Source organism: Rhipicephalus sanguineus, chromosome 8, assembly GCF_013339695.2.
Source record: "Rhipicephalus sanguineus isolate Rsan-2018 chromosome 8, BIME_Rsan_1.4, whole genome shotgun sequence".
Lineage (NCBI taxonomy): Eukaryota > Metazoa > Arthropoda > Arachnida > Ixodida > Ixodidae > Rhipicephalus > Rhipicephalus sanguineus.
In genome coordinates, this window is record NC_051183.1 from 84,204,598 (window position 1) to 84,222,926 (window position 18,329).

The window sequence follows — 18,329 nt, forward strand, 5'->3', positions numbered from 1 at the left end:
TATTATTACGTACGTGCAGAGTAAAATTAGTCAATATGAGATGAAAACTCCTTCAACAGGGAATGTCGTTGGAGAGAAAGTGAAATTCACAAGTGGGCTTCTCTTCGGCAAAGCTACCTTGAAGAAGACAAACCTTCTTACTAAATGTTACCTTTAGCGACATTCCCTGCTCAAGGATTTTCACATTTAGTTGCAGGAGGGGGGGGAGGCGCAGGATTAAAAGAAGCAGAGACAACAACGAAAAGCTTAACAAAATTCGCGTCTGCGCTAGTAGGTTCGTACTTATAAATACTGAACAGCGCGGACATAACAGGGGTACAGGTAGAACACTGACACGCGAGATAAAAGCTTTTTGAACAGCGCATTTGTTATATCCGCGTTATCCAGTATATATAAGCTTCGAAATTTTCTTGTGGAAGCACGCATTCATACGTATAAGTAAAATGAATTGTCTTCGGAATAACTTCACTCCTATATTTTATTAATAAGACAATGGTACCGAGGAGCAGACGAACAATACTCATGGGGTACTGAACAAGCTATTTCGTACATGCGCAGGCAATCATTCAAACTTCAAGCCGCTGCGAAAATCATATGAATTTTTGTCACATCGATCTCAATTTCCAGGGCAATTTTCTCGTGGTCTTCTTAATACAGGCGATTGCTAACTTTTTTCGTACTGTCTCTTTATATTGTAATCGATGTTCTTTACGTGCGTGATGATGCGACACACGACTATGGTTACCCAATCTTCAATAAAGGGAGTCGGGACGGGGAGTGGGGGTGGCATACACTAAAGTAGAGAACCAGCAAAATTAGTTTTTGTTATATTTTTGCGGTGCCTTCCAGAGAAATCAACTCTTTCTTTACTGTTGTGGCCTCTTGAAGTAGTACTTCAGCTGGCTACGTGCTGCTCGCTGCAATTTATTCTTCCAGAGAATATGCTCGTAAAAGCTGTCGCACTTCACGCGGAACTTCAGCTAAAGTGGCTAAAGCTCCTCGCACCCACTACTACATTGCTTCGTGCATGCTATTCGTGCGAATTTCCTGTTCTGTAGCGGGACGGGCACGTCGGGATGGAGACGTCGCGGAACAAATCCGGGACATAGAACTGCGCTGTCTGGGACTGCGCGGGACTCGGGACGCCGTATACGCCGTATGAAACGTCGGGACAGCCCGGCGAAGTCCGGGACGGTTGGTAACCCTACACACGACGAGGTCCATCCGCCAATGGCATCCTAAGACGTTGCCTCGTGGTCAACCCTGAAAAGATGGCTATTGCTGCAGTTTATATTCGCTTAGCTTCGGTGGCGTTCTCTTTTCGCTTGATACGGCGGTTATGTAATATGATGGTTCATGCCTTCACAACTGATGTGCCTTCTGGTGCTTGCGCTCAACGACGTTCAAGCTTGCTGTCAATTCCCCGGTGGAGTAGTGTCGCACTGGACAGTCCTCTACCATGGTCCTAAAAGAAAAAGTCGACATCAGTAATGCTTAGAGAAATTCTACCCATACACACAATAAAGTGAGCTGATCTAAGTCCAGCTTGCGAGGTGCAATTCTAGGCTTGCCGCACTGCCGCCCCAGATTTGTTTGCGACAAATAGCGCCTGCTATTTTTTTCAGGCAGCATAGCGAACACCAGGGTAAATGATGTGTTCTGCTACACTCAGTCTTGTGAATTAGTGGAGGGGAAGCATACCTTCACAATAACCTTCTTCTGCGAATAGGAACTTTAGAGATTCTGTACAAATAAGGAAACATTTAGCTAGCAGATGCGCGGCGGAGCTGTTGTTGAAACGCAAGGAGCATAAGATGGTTTTTCAATAATATAAATCCAAATCGCTTTTATTAGAACTGCATCTTTTTGGTCAAGATGCACAAGCGGGTGAATAGTTATTCAGCAGTTGCTTCGCGGAAAGGCTAGTGGTGATTCGCTATTCTGGTCACTTGTGCAACAGTCTACCTCCACTGTGGTTGTTCTGCGCTGTTTCGAATTGGGAACGCACATGAATAGTTCTGTCTTCAACATAGTAAAATACCTGCTATGCTGGGGTTTTCATGAACCGTTTTATTGCCCTCATTACTCTGAGCTGCGTGATTCATAGTTAAAAAAATATGTCACAGTGTATTTAAGAGCAGGAAGTAGTTTTCACAGGAAAATAAAGCCGGTAGGTAAAGTTTCTCAATAAATCATGTGCATGTAAATGAATTCTGCACTGTTTAATGAGAGAGGTGGCCCTGTAAAAACATCCGAAATTCACATTTGTTCTAGACTTGTCCCTATCCTATATAATTGTGCAGCTCATTTACAATTCAAATAACCAATGCAAATTATATTTACGTCTTACATTTTTTTAAAGCTTTCATGGCGCACTACGTAAATATGGCTGTCTGATATCTATAAGCGAAGGAATACGAGAGTTTCGCGGTAAGGATTAATTTGAATCCCTGGTTTTCTCGGCAAGAAGAAAACAGAAAGTGCACGGCATGAGATTATAGCTCGCTAATGAATTGCCTCAGAAGGATGGAATGCAGCTGTTAGATCTTACCTTGACGATTCAGGACAACGTCGTGTTTTTGCAGTGCTCCCCAATATCTTTAATACCGGTTAATACTTCTACCCATGTATGCCAGCGTTCTAGAGTACAGTACTCCAACATTGTGCATTAAGTATTGCATCTGAAGTTTAGATGCGCGGGATGTGAACGCATATTTTCAAAGAGTTTACGCGTTTATTATGAGGTTCTCGCCGCAGTGATGCCGCCTATTTTGCTGAAAGCTTAGCGAGTCAAGAACGCTTTCAAATCTGAGCAATATTGCTAAAGGTGATGAGAACAAGAAGAAATAAAGAATGAATGTTATCTATTTGCATCCCTTATTTCAGAACTCCTCGCGGTGCAGCTGGTGACGTTTCTCATAGCGCGGGTTGCTTAAATGCAGAGGGAAAAAATGTTGTAGTAGTCAATGAACAAAAACATCACAGCCTATCCATGGGGTGAATGATGATGAGTGGGGCAAAGCTCCGGAGGGAATCATCGGAGACCGTGAAAGTCTTCCGTAAAATTCGCCCAGTACATCAATAAAGAGTGTGAAACACCGTGTATATTTAAACATCAAACTTTTATTTTACTGTTGGCTTACGTGGTCCCTTCGTTATACCCGCTTTGTGATCAGTGAAATGCAGAGAAAGTGTCCGCTCCCGAGCGAAAGAGAAAGCGCGCCAAGAGCGAGCGCCTTGTCTGCCTCCCTCCGGAAACGAGCGAAAGAGAGAGCGCTCCAAGAGCGAGCTCTTTGTCTGCCTCCATCCGGCGACTCCGAGCGAAAGAGAAAGCACGCCAAGAGCGACCGCCTTGTCTGTCTCCATCCGGCGACTCCGAGCGAAAGAGAAAGAGCGCCAAGAACAAGCGCCTTGTCTGCCTCCATCCGGTGACTCCGAGCGAAAGAGAAAGCACGCCAAGAGCGACCGCCTTGTCTGCCTCCATCCGGCGACTCCGGGCGAAAGAGAAAGAGCGCCAAGAGCGACCGCCTTGTCTGCCTCCATCCGGCGACTCCGAGCGAAAGAGAAAGAGCGCCAAGAACAAGCGCCTTTTACGATCGCAGGCATCCAATGACATGCGCCATTCGCATTATACAAGCGCCATCTGTCATCTTTAAACAGCAACTCTAAGAAATACATGAAAAGTCATCTAGTGAGCAATTCATGGAACTAGAGCTCTAAGAAATACATGAAACGCCATCTAGATAGCAATTTATTAAACTAGAGCTGGTTACATACATACTACTACTACAGAGGAGGGAACGACCCAGACCCTAAGGAGCTTCGCCTCCAAAATTAGAATGTTCCTTCACCAAGGAACCACTGTCTAATGTTTTGTTGCAACATCGCGATTGGTAATGCAAACATGATTCTTTCTATAAATGTTAGTTTTTACTGGCACGAAAACGAGGAAACATTTGTTACAGCGCAGCTGCTTATCGCCGGGGTTCCGTGTATTTTTCCTGTGGGTGAGCAAATACTTATGCGCCCCACAATTTTGGCAGATCCCTCTAGTTACCTGCAGTTCACTTTGAATGAGGAAGCGAAGACACGGGCGGCAAACGCCAGTGAAGATCGTGCTCGAATTGTCATGAGCATGCGCTAAGGCAGAGAAGGCTACGCGTGTGGCTAAATGGAGAATGCAGCAAAACAAGCTAGTGCAATGCTTCTCAAACAGAAAATTTTAAAAATCTAACCTAAATTCAAGAGGCTCTTTACGGACAGACATTTCGGACTTAATAGCAGGTTGTGTGATCCGCTATGATTTTAAATTATGCGTCTCCTCTGTGGCCTGTGCTGAACAGCTTCGCTTGTCATCTAACATCTCGAAGTTGAATGAGCCACGACACCTATGGCTAGCCTGGGACTTTTAAATTTTTAAATCAGTGAACTCAAGGGCACTGCAAAATTCACCTTTGTGAATCAATTTCATTTTGATCCCGGGATTCAAAACGTCGTAAGCACGATCTAACCACCGCACCGTTTCTCTCCCTATTGCCCGTTTTAAATATTCCCTTTTGCCGCGAGTAATCTGAGCATGAAATAACGTTGGTAGCAGAATTGTTTAAGCGGATTCATTGCCGCTATGTTCATCTGTCTTGACATTTTAAGAACAAGCAGTTGTATTTTATTTTATATGCAGTAACTGCTTTATTGCTATTTCCCACTGTTATCCGTGCTACGTATACCACCCTCCTATTTGCTAATATTGGTGGTCGCGCTATCAACGAATGAATATATAGGTAAATAAATAAAAAGTGAATTAATAAATTAGGAAAGAGTGCGCCATATCCGCGCGCTTACGTGTGTAAAGGCTTATCCCTGAAGAGCTGTATCTTGAGTATGCCTACATGTATGCCTAACCAAAGGGTGGGTTCATATTTACTACTTTTAAGGAGCTTACTTTTAGGTACAACTTTCCCGCTGCTGCGCTAGCTTGCTAGCTGATGGCCATCGCTTTTCTTGCCAGGTTTTCTTGACATGGGTCTCTATTTGCGCGGCTCTCTTTCTTGCACATCAACGCCTACAAATCAGTTCAACTGTCTGCGTATCTAATGTTCACAGGTTGGATCTTGCCATTCAGAGTCTATACTTTCATTTTCCACGTCAGAGAGCGATTATTGCATTCGATATTCAGCAATGACATCAATTTCCTAATGCAGCTCAACAGGTCATGTTCTCTTTCCAACCATTGTAGACAGTTTGTAATTGCCAAAATTGAATTAAAAGTGGCATCTGGCAGCATTCATGTTTTCCTTTGCTTCATTATCCATTTGCGTCGTATGTTTATACCCGGTGAGAACTAATTTACCGCGCGTGAGAATTCCGCATCTTGGCAGTATGAGAGCACAGATGACGCTGAAGTGAATTCGCAATAAAAAAGAAAACAGGCTCGCTGCCAGATGGTGGTGGGCGGTCGTCAGTGCATTCGTTGTACTAATAGCGCACATATATATATATATCAAGGAAGGAGGGAAAATGAAATTGTGCTCTCATGGTCTCACTGTAACTGCCTAGGTCTAGCTCTCAACGGCTGATGCCATCACCTCGCTGCAAAGGGAGGGCAGCAGCAGTTGAGGAACAATGAGCCCAACATATCGGAAGGCTCCATAGAAAACGAAGGGAAACTTTCCCGTAAATTTATGAAAGTCAGTATCACCGCAACGGCAAAGCAATGAATGCGATAGCAACAAATTGGAATGTAACGCCAACAACGGAAATCAGCTCGAAATTCTAGCGCGTCCCTCAAGCGCCAAGGATGCACGAAAAGAACACACACAATACGAGCGCGAACCATGAAGTGTCACAGTTCCACACTTGAAGCGCGCTGCTCAAACATAAAGAAGGACGCACGAAACTAAAGCACAGCTATACACAGGATGAGCGCGAACTAACAATTGTCACAGCTGTTAATTCTTTCTGTTTGAACAGCGCGATCCTTTTGTAAACGTGGCCACTGCAACGAGCGAAGTGACCTTCGTACCCTCTGTAACTTCAGTGCGGGCATTGCGGTGATAGCACAATATATAAAAACCACTCTCCTCACGAGATTAGTGCGCGCGCAGGTGACCACGCCCTGTAGGGCAAAGTGCACTCTGCTGGCGAGGCAGGAGGCGAGCGCGCATCGCAACGAAACATCGGGGCGACGACCTTTAAACCGCGCCCTTCGCGCCATCTCGCTGGTGACCAAGAAAGCACGCTCAAGAAAATGGTGCATATAACTAGCTCCCCATTAGAATGCCCAAAGACTTACTCTTCGTGGCCTAGCCGTCTAACGCCGCGCGCTTCAGAGCGAGAGGTCGCCCGTTCGATTCCGCGATTCGAAAAAGTATTGTTCTTTATATTTCTTTGTGCGTTTTTAATATTTATCATATCCATACATATGCGTATATGGCGACGGTAACGGGGACGGCAAAAACCAGCGGAGACTGTCCATATAATTGCTATCGCAATAAAACAAAGCATATACGTCGTGGTCATGGCGATGGACAACTTGCTGTTAGGTTGCAGCAATAAACGAGCGACGTGGCAACTACTGCTGCTATATACGTTCCTGAAAAATATTTTTTCACAAGGCACGTACGCTTTTAAGACATCGTGAAGTAAATGTTTCAGTGTTGAAGACCCTCGACAGACGATAAATTCCCATGGATTCTTTCCGAAAAAAAGGGAAACTTTTTAACAGCAAAGCTTTTAAGCATGGCACATAAACGTCTCTCTTGTACAAAAAAGCCGCACTTCCTCGCAGATGACCGTGACGAAATGCGAATGCATTTGGGTGCACCCGATGAGTGTGTGATTAATTAATGAAGAGAGACGAGAGTGTGCACGTAGAGGCGTAATTCTCGAGTTGCATTGTATTACACTTCGTCCTAGTGGTATCGTTGCCGCGAGATATTCGACTTCACCGACTTCCATCGCTATCAAGACACCAAAGGGCGCGCTCCCTGCATGATATATATATATAGGTCCGAGCGCGGAGAGAAGGAACGCCCGAGCTCTCTCTCCGCCGAGCAAGCTCCGCGATGCGAGTGCCTTCACCGGGTACACTCCTCCTCTCCCTTACCCCCCGCTGCTCCGCGATGCGAGCGCCATCACACGCCCTCGCGCTCCTCCTCTCCCTTACCCTCTGCCGCTCACCACCTGCTCCGGTTGCTAGGCGCGGCGCAGCTGTTGCTAGGGTCGAGGAGGAGCGCGCGCGGAGAGATCTGTGCGCACGCCGGCCAGGGACGCAGGACAACCCCCGACTAAGAAATGCATTCGCATTTAAAACCTGTCATCAGCGTGAATGGGTATGCGCCACAGAATTTGGGTAAATCTCACCGGCCACTGCTCCGGGTGGTCTGCAACGGTGTGGCTGGTGTGGCTTGAGGAGTTCTGTCACCCTGATGGGTGAGAGAACGAGTAGAGAGAGAAGGAAAGAAAGAGGCAAAGAAACATAGACGCATAACGAAGAAAGAATAAAGAAAGTCAGAGAGAAGTTTATGTCGACGCAACAACCCCTTTAATGAAAAGCATTCAGCTCGTAGAAGCTCCGTTGGCTCTCATTAGTATGCGCAGTAAAGCTAGAATATATCACAATGTAAACATTTTTTTCTGTAGGTGCTAAACATGTTCTAAATATTCTTGTCGCTCGTTTGAGAGCAGCGAAATGCAGCGTGGCGCAGACTAATGAGACTGCGGGCGCAATAAGGCCATAGACGACTAAGAGATCCAAGGTGGTGGTTCAGACGGCGTGGGATGCTTCGTAGATCGCGCAGATATTCGTTCAGGTGAAATAAATAAAACACAGAGGTGTTGTATTTGCTCGCAGATGAGTAAGATACGTACCTGGACTGCGTCCTACAAATCGCGGTCGAGGACGTGGCCTTCCTGGGTGGTATCCACTTTCTGTAAAATAATGACTTGTCCATAAAAGATTAATCTGCATATGAACGACAAATAGGGCTGAGAACTGTAAAATTTTCCGGTGACAGTTGTCACAGTTCACCAGCATTGACACTGCAACGGTAAACTTGGATGCGTGAGCGAGATGATACATGCTTATGTGAATGATGCAGATGAAAGCGATATATTGTCACTCATAACATACTCGGGGGAATACGGTAGCAGGGCTTCTTATTTAAACTCATATTCTCAAATACGAACTGCGTAAGTGACTTGATGCTTTGGCCAGTTTGCCGGATTCCCGATGAGTGACTGTGCGGAAGGGCGCTTAAAGAGCCGAAAAAGCTCGCACTGAAATGTTGTGTTTGCTATTTCAAAAGTTCGTTGAAATGCGTAACTTGAATCAGGTTCGCTATGCTCCTGATTTAGCATCTCGTAAATGACTAAATGAGAGTTACACCCTTATTCACACGTTCTCCTTTTTTCAAGACGCAGATTAGGTTTATTGTATAGGCACCAATTAGAGTTCCATAACACGCTGAAGTCGTATGTGAGGCGTCACTATTTGCTGCAAGGAACCATAGATTCGCTAGCATGTCGCCACTTCTGGTATTCTGTGCTTGCATTGAGTATATTGCTGATGTTTTAGAAAGAAATGAAGGTCAGTTGACACAGCCTTGTAGTGTACCATCATCAGCGTCATAAACTTGACAATGGCTGCTGCTGGGCGAAGGTATTGCCCACGTTTCTCCAGTTCAAATGGTCCTGTGCTTTCCGCAGCCACGTCATACCTGCAAGCTTTTTGATCTCATTCGTGCACCTAACTTTGCCCTTCCTCCAGGCGTATTTGCCTTCCATTGAAATCCATTGCGTTATTCTTAATCACCATTGGTTGTCTTGCCTTCTCGCTGTATGTCCTGCCCATTCATCTTGATATCGACTAGCTTAAAGCGTGTTGTAATGCATAAAATCCCACAATTGACAGGGCGATGAGCACTTTCTGATTTATTTTGCATGTTCTCAGCCCCGCTCATTATATCACGTTATATTTACGTTTCTTTTGAAATTCTAGTTACACTAAAATGATTTTGCTTACACGCAAGCTAAAATGTAATATGTATTAAAATGGGGGTAGAAGTGTTGTCGACTATACATGTGAGAAAAATTTCGACAGAACCCACACGTGGTGGGAATTGGTTTCAGGGGAAGCAATTACCGAGTACTGCAAAATCGAGAAAGCTTTGACGCTTATTCTGAAGTGCGATCGAAGAGGGTGCTAAGCCTACGTGATGACATGATACAGAAATGTACTCCAGTAAACGCTTTTTTCTCTTCACAGTTCAACAGAGCAGTGCGCCAAACCTCTGCCATGGGAAGTGCTTTAGTTTCAATACTTTCTTTTTCGAAGTTTTTTCTTGTTCTCTACACTTTATGCACCCACAGTTATCCTCTTCTGGCTTCTTTTAGGTTTAGATTGTTGGAGACATGTAGGAGTTGACTGCGGGCGCTGTAACGGCTGTCACGCAAGGCCTCTGTGCTCAAAGTTGTAGACGCTGGCAAACAGAGCGCTGTGTGGGCTACGCGAAACGCCTACCATTATGTTACTCGCTTCCAAGTTGCAAACGGCAACTTCACAAAATGACTTCACAAAGTCACAAAATGATGTATGAACACATATTTACACGTTTCATCAGACTGCTTTAGCTTGGACATACTTCTGAGCTGTCGTATCAAGCGTAAACAACAATTCGGGCGCCTGGATGGTCACGTATGGCTCCTTGTTCGTCGGCGCGGCCTGAGATGAGGTGACCTCATAGTTTAACTTTATGGAAGCCTGCACACCTCAGAGACCGGAATAGTTCAGTGTTTTGTAGGAATGTCTCGACGTCAAGCACACGCCTGGCGTTATCTTCGGGCGATCAACAGCCCGTCCGAAGCCGGCGTCATTAGAAGTACCGCCTTCATTGGCAGACTTTTCAGAAGCCCTCCGCTGCCCATATGCGGCCCGCTTGCCCTCTGCTTCAGATCTCTGCTTCAGATAACTACACAAACTGTCATACAGCGCAGTGATAAAAATTGCTGAACTGTGAATATCACTGGAGCCGGCGTTTAAACTGATGGCACTGCTGCACGAGACTTTGGAACGCCACAGAAACAACGTCCGCTATTTCACGTCTTACACTTTAACGTTTGCAGAAGTTAAGTAGATTCCAAAGCAGTGCCCTTTCAGCACGATCGCACGCGCTCAAGATACGTACTCCATCTCTTTGATACCAGTGGCGATGGTCGACGCCAGGGAACTTGTACAACAGGAGGTCCTGTAGAAAAAATATGCCATACATAAAATTTTAACAGAAAAGCAAATCAAATGAGATATTTGATGTGCCGTAAAATTATACTACAAAAGCTTTTGACTTCTAAAGCGCAATTTATTGTCCGAGCCTACCTGCTCGATCAGGCGCATTTCTGTAGTGTCGAGCAAAGCTAGACTTTAAATGGCTAAGTTATCACAGCATTCGTGTGATAGTCACTACACTCTTGCAAGTGGAGACAGCCAGCACTAAGCCGCTGTCGCAAACATCGCCTAACAGTACCGGACACGTGACGAATATTATCCAATGGAATCCAACAGAAGTGGATTGTGTGAGCATTCGCAAGTTCTAGCCAACAAATGCCACCAAAGTTAGCAGGACCTATGCAGCACTAGCCGACGGTGAAACAACATCGGACCATTCAGCCATCAACAGCAAATATTGTCGAGCACTAGCCAACACAAGCCGCCGCTTAAGTGACATCAATGAATGGTAGTTAAGAACAGCTCATAATTTTCACTAGCCGCTGTAGCGGACACTAGCCAATATTATTCAAGTGTACTCAGGACTAGCCGAAATTATCAAGCATTGGCACCAACTAGCAGATACTAAGGCAGCCTAATGCAGTGCTAGGCAAGATTAGATTTTTGTCAACACAAGCCAACAGGTTCGCAACACTGACTGGCATTTCCAAGCACTAGCCAACACATGCTTGCTTAGGCCTAATTGCCCAGTGCTGGTCAACATTTCTCCAGCACTAGGTACCATTCCATACACTAGCTGGCAGTCTGTCATAGAGTATCAGCATTACTCGAGTAAATGCGTACAATTCATGTCCTACGGTACATGTAATGTCCAAATAATGTCTCACGCACGCGCATCACATGACTGTTGATGTGATGTCCATTTCGCGATGTAGCATGATAATGACACAACCACCGGGGCTTCACGACGAACTCTCGTCGTTTATGTGATGAGATTGATGACAGTGCTTTTCAAGTGTGCGAATCACCCAATGACATTCGCCATTATACAGGAGAAAGTGTGCAAGTTTATGAGCTGACTACAACTGAGTTCGGTAGAACGTGAACGAAATGTCCTGCGGAAGTGTGGTGTCGTACACTGCTAAATTTAAAGCGTATACCCAAGTGCCAGCGGATATACGGTAAGATTGTCCCACATCGTTGTTTATTTTATAATTTGACGTTCAAGTGCAGTAGTACGAATGCCAACATATTGCTTTCGATATATAACCTCGGACAGCTTAAGGAGTTCGACTGCTACCGGTGCTGTGCCACTCAATGCAATGCATGATATTCCAAATTATGAACTGGAAATTCTCACAGCAGAAAGCTTACAAGGTCCCATATGCGCTCGCCCAAAGCGACTCGATGGCGAAATCCATCCGGTGCGGCTATATTATCAAGCACTTTGTACCACATCCAGCACTTTCAGTGCTTGTCACTAGTATACGCTGTGAAGCTTATAAGGATGACAATTTACACATATTTCATCTCTGTGCGCACAACTGTCTTTCCGACAGCATTACTCTCGGCCATCGGACTGAAGCGGAGGGTTAGGTACAGCTGGCTCATGACACTGCGTGTATCTAACAGCCACAGAAGACTAAGTGGATCGGGCTTGCGATATAGACGGTGTCTGCCACGTCGTGGGTTTCGCACATCGGGGTTCGAGTTCAATGAATATCCTGCAAGGATGTAGACTTCAACAGTCTTCCATGCAAGGAAGATACGTACTTCGTTTGGGTCCTAGCAGTGGTGATGGTGGACGACTTGGGATTCCTGGCACTCCATGTTCTGTAAAGTTATGAGTCGTACTAATTTTATTAGAGGTACGAACGCAAAATACGCTTGAAGTGCCGTGATGTTTACCAACAAAATCTATCTCACTGCTCAGAAGAACAGACACCTCGGTGTGGCAACAAACGTGTGAACGAATTCTCAAGGGATCATACGCACATCGATGAATGATTTAGAATGGGGATTCAATATTAGGGCGTTCATAGTATATTCCGTAGTAGAAGATAACATGTTTCCTTATGTGAGATAAATTTATTATAGTCGAACTAGTGCACTCCGTTCTCGTTTATTAGACTCCGTGTTTCCATAGTTTTCGGCCAAAGTACAGTAGTGCGATGACCGACGTTGCAGAGGGTACGTTCAAGAACCTAAAAAGAGCGTAGTAAATAAATTGTTGTATATGTGTAAGAACATCCCATCGATTTAAAGAATAATTATTCCTTGCGATGCGAAGAAAATCACTACGTCGGGTAGACTAATGGCTGGGTTTATGACCGCATACGGTTACATGTAAACAATTTAAACGATTTCAGCGCACATATCTGTACACACTGCGGATAATGAGCCTGTAAGCCACGTTTTACTGGGGCGAGGATTCTGGGTAAGACCACAACAGCATATCACGTTATATTGGTGGTCACAACTGTGTTAGTGCAACATATCTCAGAATATGACGGGTAAATAAGATTGCTAAGCTTGTCACGAACAGGATGACTTATCATTCGTTTGTGTTCGTGATCAGTTCATGCAGCGAGATATATCTGTGGAAAGCTCCATGGGAATAAATAAAACAGTTGTGAGTGTAGCGTCCTGTTTCTCTGTAGGCCCGTCTATCTATTTGTCTTTCTTTTCGAGCTTTGCGCTACAATACCATGCTAGTCAGTAGTTACCAACGCATAAATCTCCGAAATCATGAGCACCGGGCCGAAGTGCGCTTGTGCAGGGTCTTCACCCTTAGTACGAACGCGGCGAAGCGTGCCTGCTCTCCGCGGAGCGGCAGCGCACACGGCGCGGCTGCGCATCGAAGCTAAGCTGCACCGGCACACAGGGGTTGCGTGATCTTTCCTGAAGCCCTGGATCGCAGTTCTTGCTTTGCTGTGAAGCACACCTAATTATCAGCATGCCTGTAGTGCTGAATGCGCCGCAGCGGCGTTGCGGGAAGGAGCGCCTCGCTTACTGCAGGGCGTTGAGCAGTTTTGCGCTTACGACAGTTTTGCGGTTCTTTCTTTCACTGCCAGAATCCGTACTATTTGAATGGATTCTTGCAGATTTCTCACGATTGCTTTGACATACAATATTAAAGACCGAAAAGCGACTCTGTCTATATCAGAGACCCTGTAGAGGAGTGCACGGAATAATTTCGAGCACTCGGAGTTACTTAATGTGCACTGACATTAAGAAATAGCGAGCACTGGCAACGAAATGGAAAGGGGGGCACACGTCAAATAAATGCTGTATTGGGCGGTTACGTCAGCCATTAAACATACTACTATAAATAACCTCTGGTAGCTTGAGCAATTAAAATGATCTGATCACTGTCCTCCTGGGTAATCGAACCCACAGCTTGGAATTCAGTTGCAGCCCTGTAAAAACGTCGCCAGCAGAAAAAGGGAATGTCACGCGCATGCTAGCGTGAAGCGCAACAACTTTGAAATTATCTTTGGAAGCCACGACGCAAAGGGCGGTAGCAAGGCCGGTGCCAATATTTTTTTACGAAAGGCCGATGTGAAGGGGCTGGGTCTTGTAGAGGCACCCCCACTACAAGTCAGTTTCTTCGGGATATGCGGGGCAGTGTGCTCTTTTAACGCGATAGCACTAAAAAGCTTGTTTCGCAGAAATTCCGGCATCGGCTCATTGGTTGTAAGCGAAAAATCATCTTGTTCATGACCAAAAAATTGAAAAAAGATGGAAAAAAATAAATAACAAACATCTTCGCGATCGAGTGAGAATTTAACCCTCGCCTGCTGCGTGGCAAGCAGCTGTTCCACCACAGAGCTATGCTATTCAAACTTCCACAGAAAAAACACTACATGAATGTCATGTAGTTGAAGCAGTCGCATGTATATGGCGTGGCAGAAGCGTAAAATTGCGCCAGGCGTTAAAACATGTGAATTGCGCAAGAAGTGGGTGTTTTAACGGCCCACCAATTACGAATCACTCAGACGTATTTACATCATCAGCAGCAAAAGCATCAACATAGGAAACAGCTGAGTAGGATCGCGTGTTGCCTTACGAACGCGTAGTGGGCCTTTCAATGATTCACAAAAGGAATAATTATGTCGTAGTGGGCACTCAACAACTGTACCTGCAGCAGGCATTCTAGAATACTTGGAAACAGCCAGTGTTGCGCGCACAGTCGTTCGTTTCCTTAGGGCACGTTTGAGGCTTGCACAGAGAACCGAAGCCAGGCTTGCAATTGAGAAGACGGGGCCCGATTAAGCTATCGCATTCTGCTCTTCAAAGCGAAGCTCAAGCGTCCTCCAAGTTTTTCCCCACGAATACTCGGAGCGTCTGTTGATGTTCGATAACATTCTCCAGTTCTCCCACTTTCGCTGATGCAGACACATTATCACCATCATCATCATCATCATAAGCCTGAGTGCGCCCACTACAGGGCAAAGGCCTCTGTCATGTTCCGCCAACCAACCCAGCCCTGTGGTTGTTGCGGTCACCTTATACCCGAAAGCTTCTTAATCTCATCTGCCCGCCTAACTTTCTGTCTCACCCTCGCGTGTTTGCGTGCTCTTGGAATCCAGTATTTTACTCTTAATGTACGGCGGTTATTTTCCTTATGCGCTACATGCCCAGCCCATGCCTACAGCAGCAGACATATACCTCACCATATCAGTAATGTGTGTTCTGGTATGTTCCTGTGAACAGGAAGCCAGCTGGGCTTGAAACACCCAGACCCGATCTTGCTTTCTGATGCATATTTTCATGCTGTTAAAGTTATAGGCAGGACCTTTCTGTTTCTCGCATCTCATCTCCCATTGCTGTGGCTCGCACCTTTTTTTGCTGTCTCCCTATGCCTGCTGACAGCTTTAGTTAACTTTTACTAGGCGCCCTGCTATGGACCCACATGTTTTTAAGCACTCTTCATGGTTAAAGTTCGAGCAACTTCCTCATGATGAACGTCTTGTGCAGATGCGTTATCAGTGCAAATAAAAATCTTCTATTTGCATTAAATATGATTAAAATAAAAAAGTCGTTTGATAACGACTTCACGATTGTCAGTAACACAAGTTTGTCCTACGTGCACGACCTGTTTCCGCTAGTCTTACCACAAACTGAATGAATGAACGAAATCAACTGAATGAATGAATCAATGAATGAAAATAGCGCGACTTGGGCACGAAATATTTTACAGCGTGCCCACATTCAATAGCTGACTACTAAATTCACATACGAAGTGTATAACTGCGATGGTAGGTATTCATCACCTTCGCTAGTCGAAAGAATTGTCGATCCAGAATGAAAGTAGTGAATGTCAAAAAAGTCATCAAACGTAATCATTCCATCCGTAGTGCTTGCAAAACTTCCAGCGATAATGTTGTGTTGAAACATTTTTTGGCATTGTCATCTTCTATACACGTTCACATGATGCTGATTTCGTTATTTTTGTGTGGCTATAGCAAAGCTTTATACATGTGAACGTTAAAGACTCATTCTGTCCCTGCTTATGTCAAAAGCAATAAAGTTGCGCAATAAATTTGTGACAGTTCCGCAATACGGCCTGGTGCTTGCTGTCATGAGCAGTGTTTGATACCGCGTGGTTTTGTGACATGATATGCACGTACGCTTTCATTTTACATTTACGGGAGCAGGTACGAAAAAAATGCGTACGTTCAGAACCTCTTGGAGGAACAGATGGATGTTGCCCCACTACTCGTCGACCTGGACAAAGAAAAGAAATAATCGGTGAATTTACTCCATTACAACAAGTTGCTTCAAAGGATGCCAGCACTTGATTGCATTCGCAAAATTGATCTTTTTCTAGAGGACATATATTTGAAAATAGCGATAAGTTTTCTCATTTCTATCTGCGCTGTTTATTAGGGCAACATTGTGACGGCTAGTGTTCACAGTTGCCAGGTGATTTCTTGTTACGATTCCATTGGTTGTGTGACGGGAAGTTTGTTAATTTAGTTATTAGTGATTGTTTGCTTTATAAAGAGGGCTACCAAACCTGCAGTACTTCATTGTTTTGCTGTATAATCTCTTGTTCTTGCAATCTATGCATAGCCTTGTTGCGCAACTTTTGAAGCATCTTCAGTCATTGTGTTTCGCTGTCACGTCACATTATCTGGCAGTTACGCACAATGGAAGGAAAGACTATTAGAACAAGGTGTTGTTAGCGCCACTCAGTTAATTTTATTATGTGCTCTTTACGCTATTTCAACCTGTTTTGTAATCGGATTCCAACACAAACAAGCGCAACCACAATTTCGTTTGCCATGAATATGTTGTATTTAGGAGAAAAACAGGTTGTTTATATACCATTCCGGCCATAGTCGGCTTGCTATTTCATGATCGTAAAAAATGTGTGTCGCTATACTGAAGGGCTCTCATTATTAGCATAGGGTTCGAACGTTTGTGCAGTGTCATCCTCTTCGAAACACTGTGGCATTACGTTGAGCTCAGTATTCACCCTAGTACTGGAGGAAGGCGTTTTCTAGATACACGTTAAACATTGCGTCAGCCACACACATTATACATGAAACTTCGGTGCGTCTGAGTCATATATTACGGCTTTTGAACTGGCTTCGTGAGAAGTACAGAAATTGACACAGTGATGCAAAATCACACGTACGTACGGCTTCTAATAAGCACCTGAGCGTTAACATGAAAACAACAAAATACGTACTCAGTATCTGTCCCGCAAGTACGCAGATAGGTTGTTGTGCAAATGGAGACAGAAGAAAGAACATGGTCATGATGAATAGAATGTCTCGACGAAAGACCTGCATGACAGTTTTCCCCCTGAAAAGCAAGCCAGCACGCGATAACTTTGACAGGGTGCCGTATCTTCGTCAAGACCATAAAAGATGAAAGCATATATTTCACTTCTTTATCGATGCCGCATTCTATTTCTTCTCTTTTCATTGCGCAAGACAGTGTGATTGTTCACTAACGCAGTTTTAATTTGTTTTACGAGAAAACGGTGCAACATTTCGGGATAACATTTCGAACCACTACGTATATGTGAAGCGCTGCTGCAAGCTTGCTGATTCGCAATATTAATAAATAAATATCCGCCATAAATACGACACTCGCGACCTGTTATAACATTAGCTCGGTGACGTAAACGTTCTCAGTATGTTGTCTTCAGTTGTTATCAAATACTAATCATCAAACGATCTTTGAACTTTGAATCTAAGGGCGCGTTCGCGCTCGCTGGCGCGCGCCCTCTCTCGAAAGCCATCACGGCGGGTGGCTCATATACCCTTCTACGTGCTGCGCTCTCAACTCGAAGTTAGTTTTCGGAGAGCGCTTCTTCCTAGACACCAGCGTTTTGAAGTTACGCGAAATAAGATACAAAACAATTAGCTGCGAGCCTCACTTCGTATAACACTACAATTTGTTGCTATTGCATTCATTGCTTCGCCCTTGCGATGAAACTGACTTTTTCATGATCACCAAACTATCTTTCTTTAAAATAGTGGCACTTAGGTGCTGTCAAGTAATCAAGACCAGTCTATCAGAATTATCGTTGCTTTTGTATCTCTTTTTTATATCAGCGCATAAAATAAGCAAACTTTTCTAAGTTTTGGCTGCATATGTTTCAGCTGATCAGTCATTAGCGTTAGATTGGGTTAACAAGCGGAATGGTGAAATCGACTGTGTCGAGTGTAGTCAAGTGCGAAGACTATCAACCGCTAAATAGTCTGAAATTCTCTCCGTAAAATTATAGAGGGAAACCGAGCACCAGAAACTGTCATTGCTATGGAATAACAAAATTTTATTTACCTTGTGCTCGCTCCACAGCTGCCCGAAATCAAAGAAGTACTGTGAAATCAGGAGACGCAGTAAAGTAGCCACATTTGCGGGGAAAATACAGCATTGTAGACATAGCGACAATACATTCTGACTTTTTCGGCTGCGTAATGCAATCGCTTTATTTTATGAAATGATTTATGGCTACTAAATGCATGACATAACCTTAACCACATAATTTATCGGCTTCCAAATCTTCAACACATTACCTCAAGCAATAAAATAATCCCACGATGAAGTGCGTATGCACTAGAATATTCTGGTGACTAATCCATTG

At 44.6% G+C, this 18,329-nt stretch overlaps 1 protein-coding gene across 2 annotated transcripts; it reads right to left on the minus strand.

Annotated features, from left to right (window-relative positions):
- Positions 1–464: 464 nt before the first annotated feature.
- On the minus strand, positions 465–18,120 carry LOC119402866 (uncharacterized). 2 transcript variants are annotated; one of them, XM_037669911.1, is made up of 7 exons: positions 18,026–18,120; positions 16,923–17,038; positions 15,902–15,952; positions 11,996–12,055; positions 10,185–10,244; positions 7,870–7,929; positions 465–1,465 (listed from the first exon to the last, which is right to left on the minus strand). In XM_037669911.1, exons 2-7 carry the CDS (start codon positions 17,023–17,025, stop codon positions 1,455–1,457), a joined length of 345 nt encoding a protein of 114 aa, XP_037525839.1. In that variant the 5' UTR covers positions 17,026–17,038; positions 18,026–18,120; the 3' UTR covers positions 465–1,454. The 2 variants fall into 2 exon arrangements, with proteins under 2 accessions (XP_037525839.1, XP_037525840.1); XM_037669912.1 differs by lacking the exon at positions 11,996–12,055.
- Between the last annotated feature and the right edge of the window lie 209 nt (positions 18,121–18,329).

Coding starts and splice junctions, on each gene's coding strand:
- LOC119402866 (XM_037669911.1), bottom strand. CDS start 17,025: ATGCAGGTCTTTCGTCGAGACATTCTATTCATCATGACCATGTTCTTT. Junction 15,953..16,922: donor ACTTGCGGGACAGATACTGA/GTACGTATTTTG, acceptor TTCTTTGTCCAG/GTCGACGAGTAGTGGGGCAA. Junction 7,930..10,184: donor ACTGGTATCAAAGAGATGGA/GTACGTATCTTG, acceptor ATTATTTTACAG/AAAGTGGATACCACCCAGGA.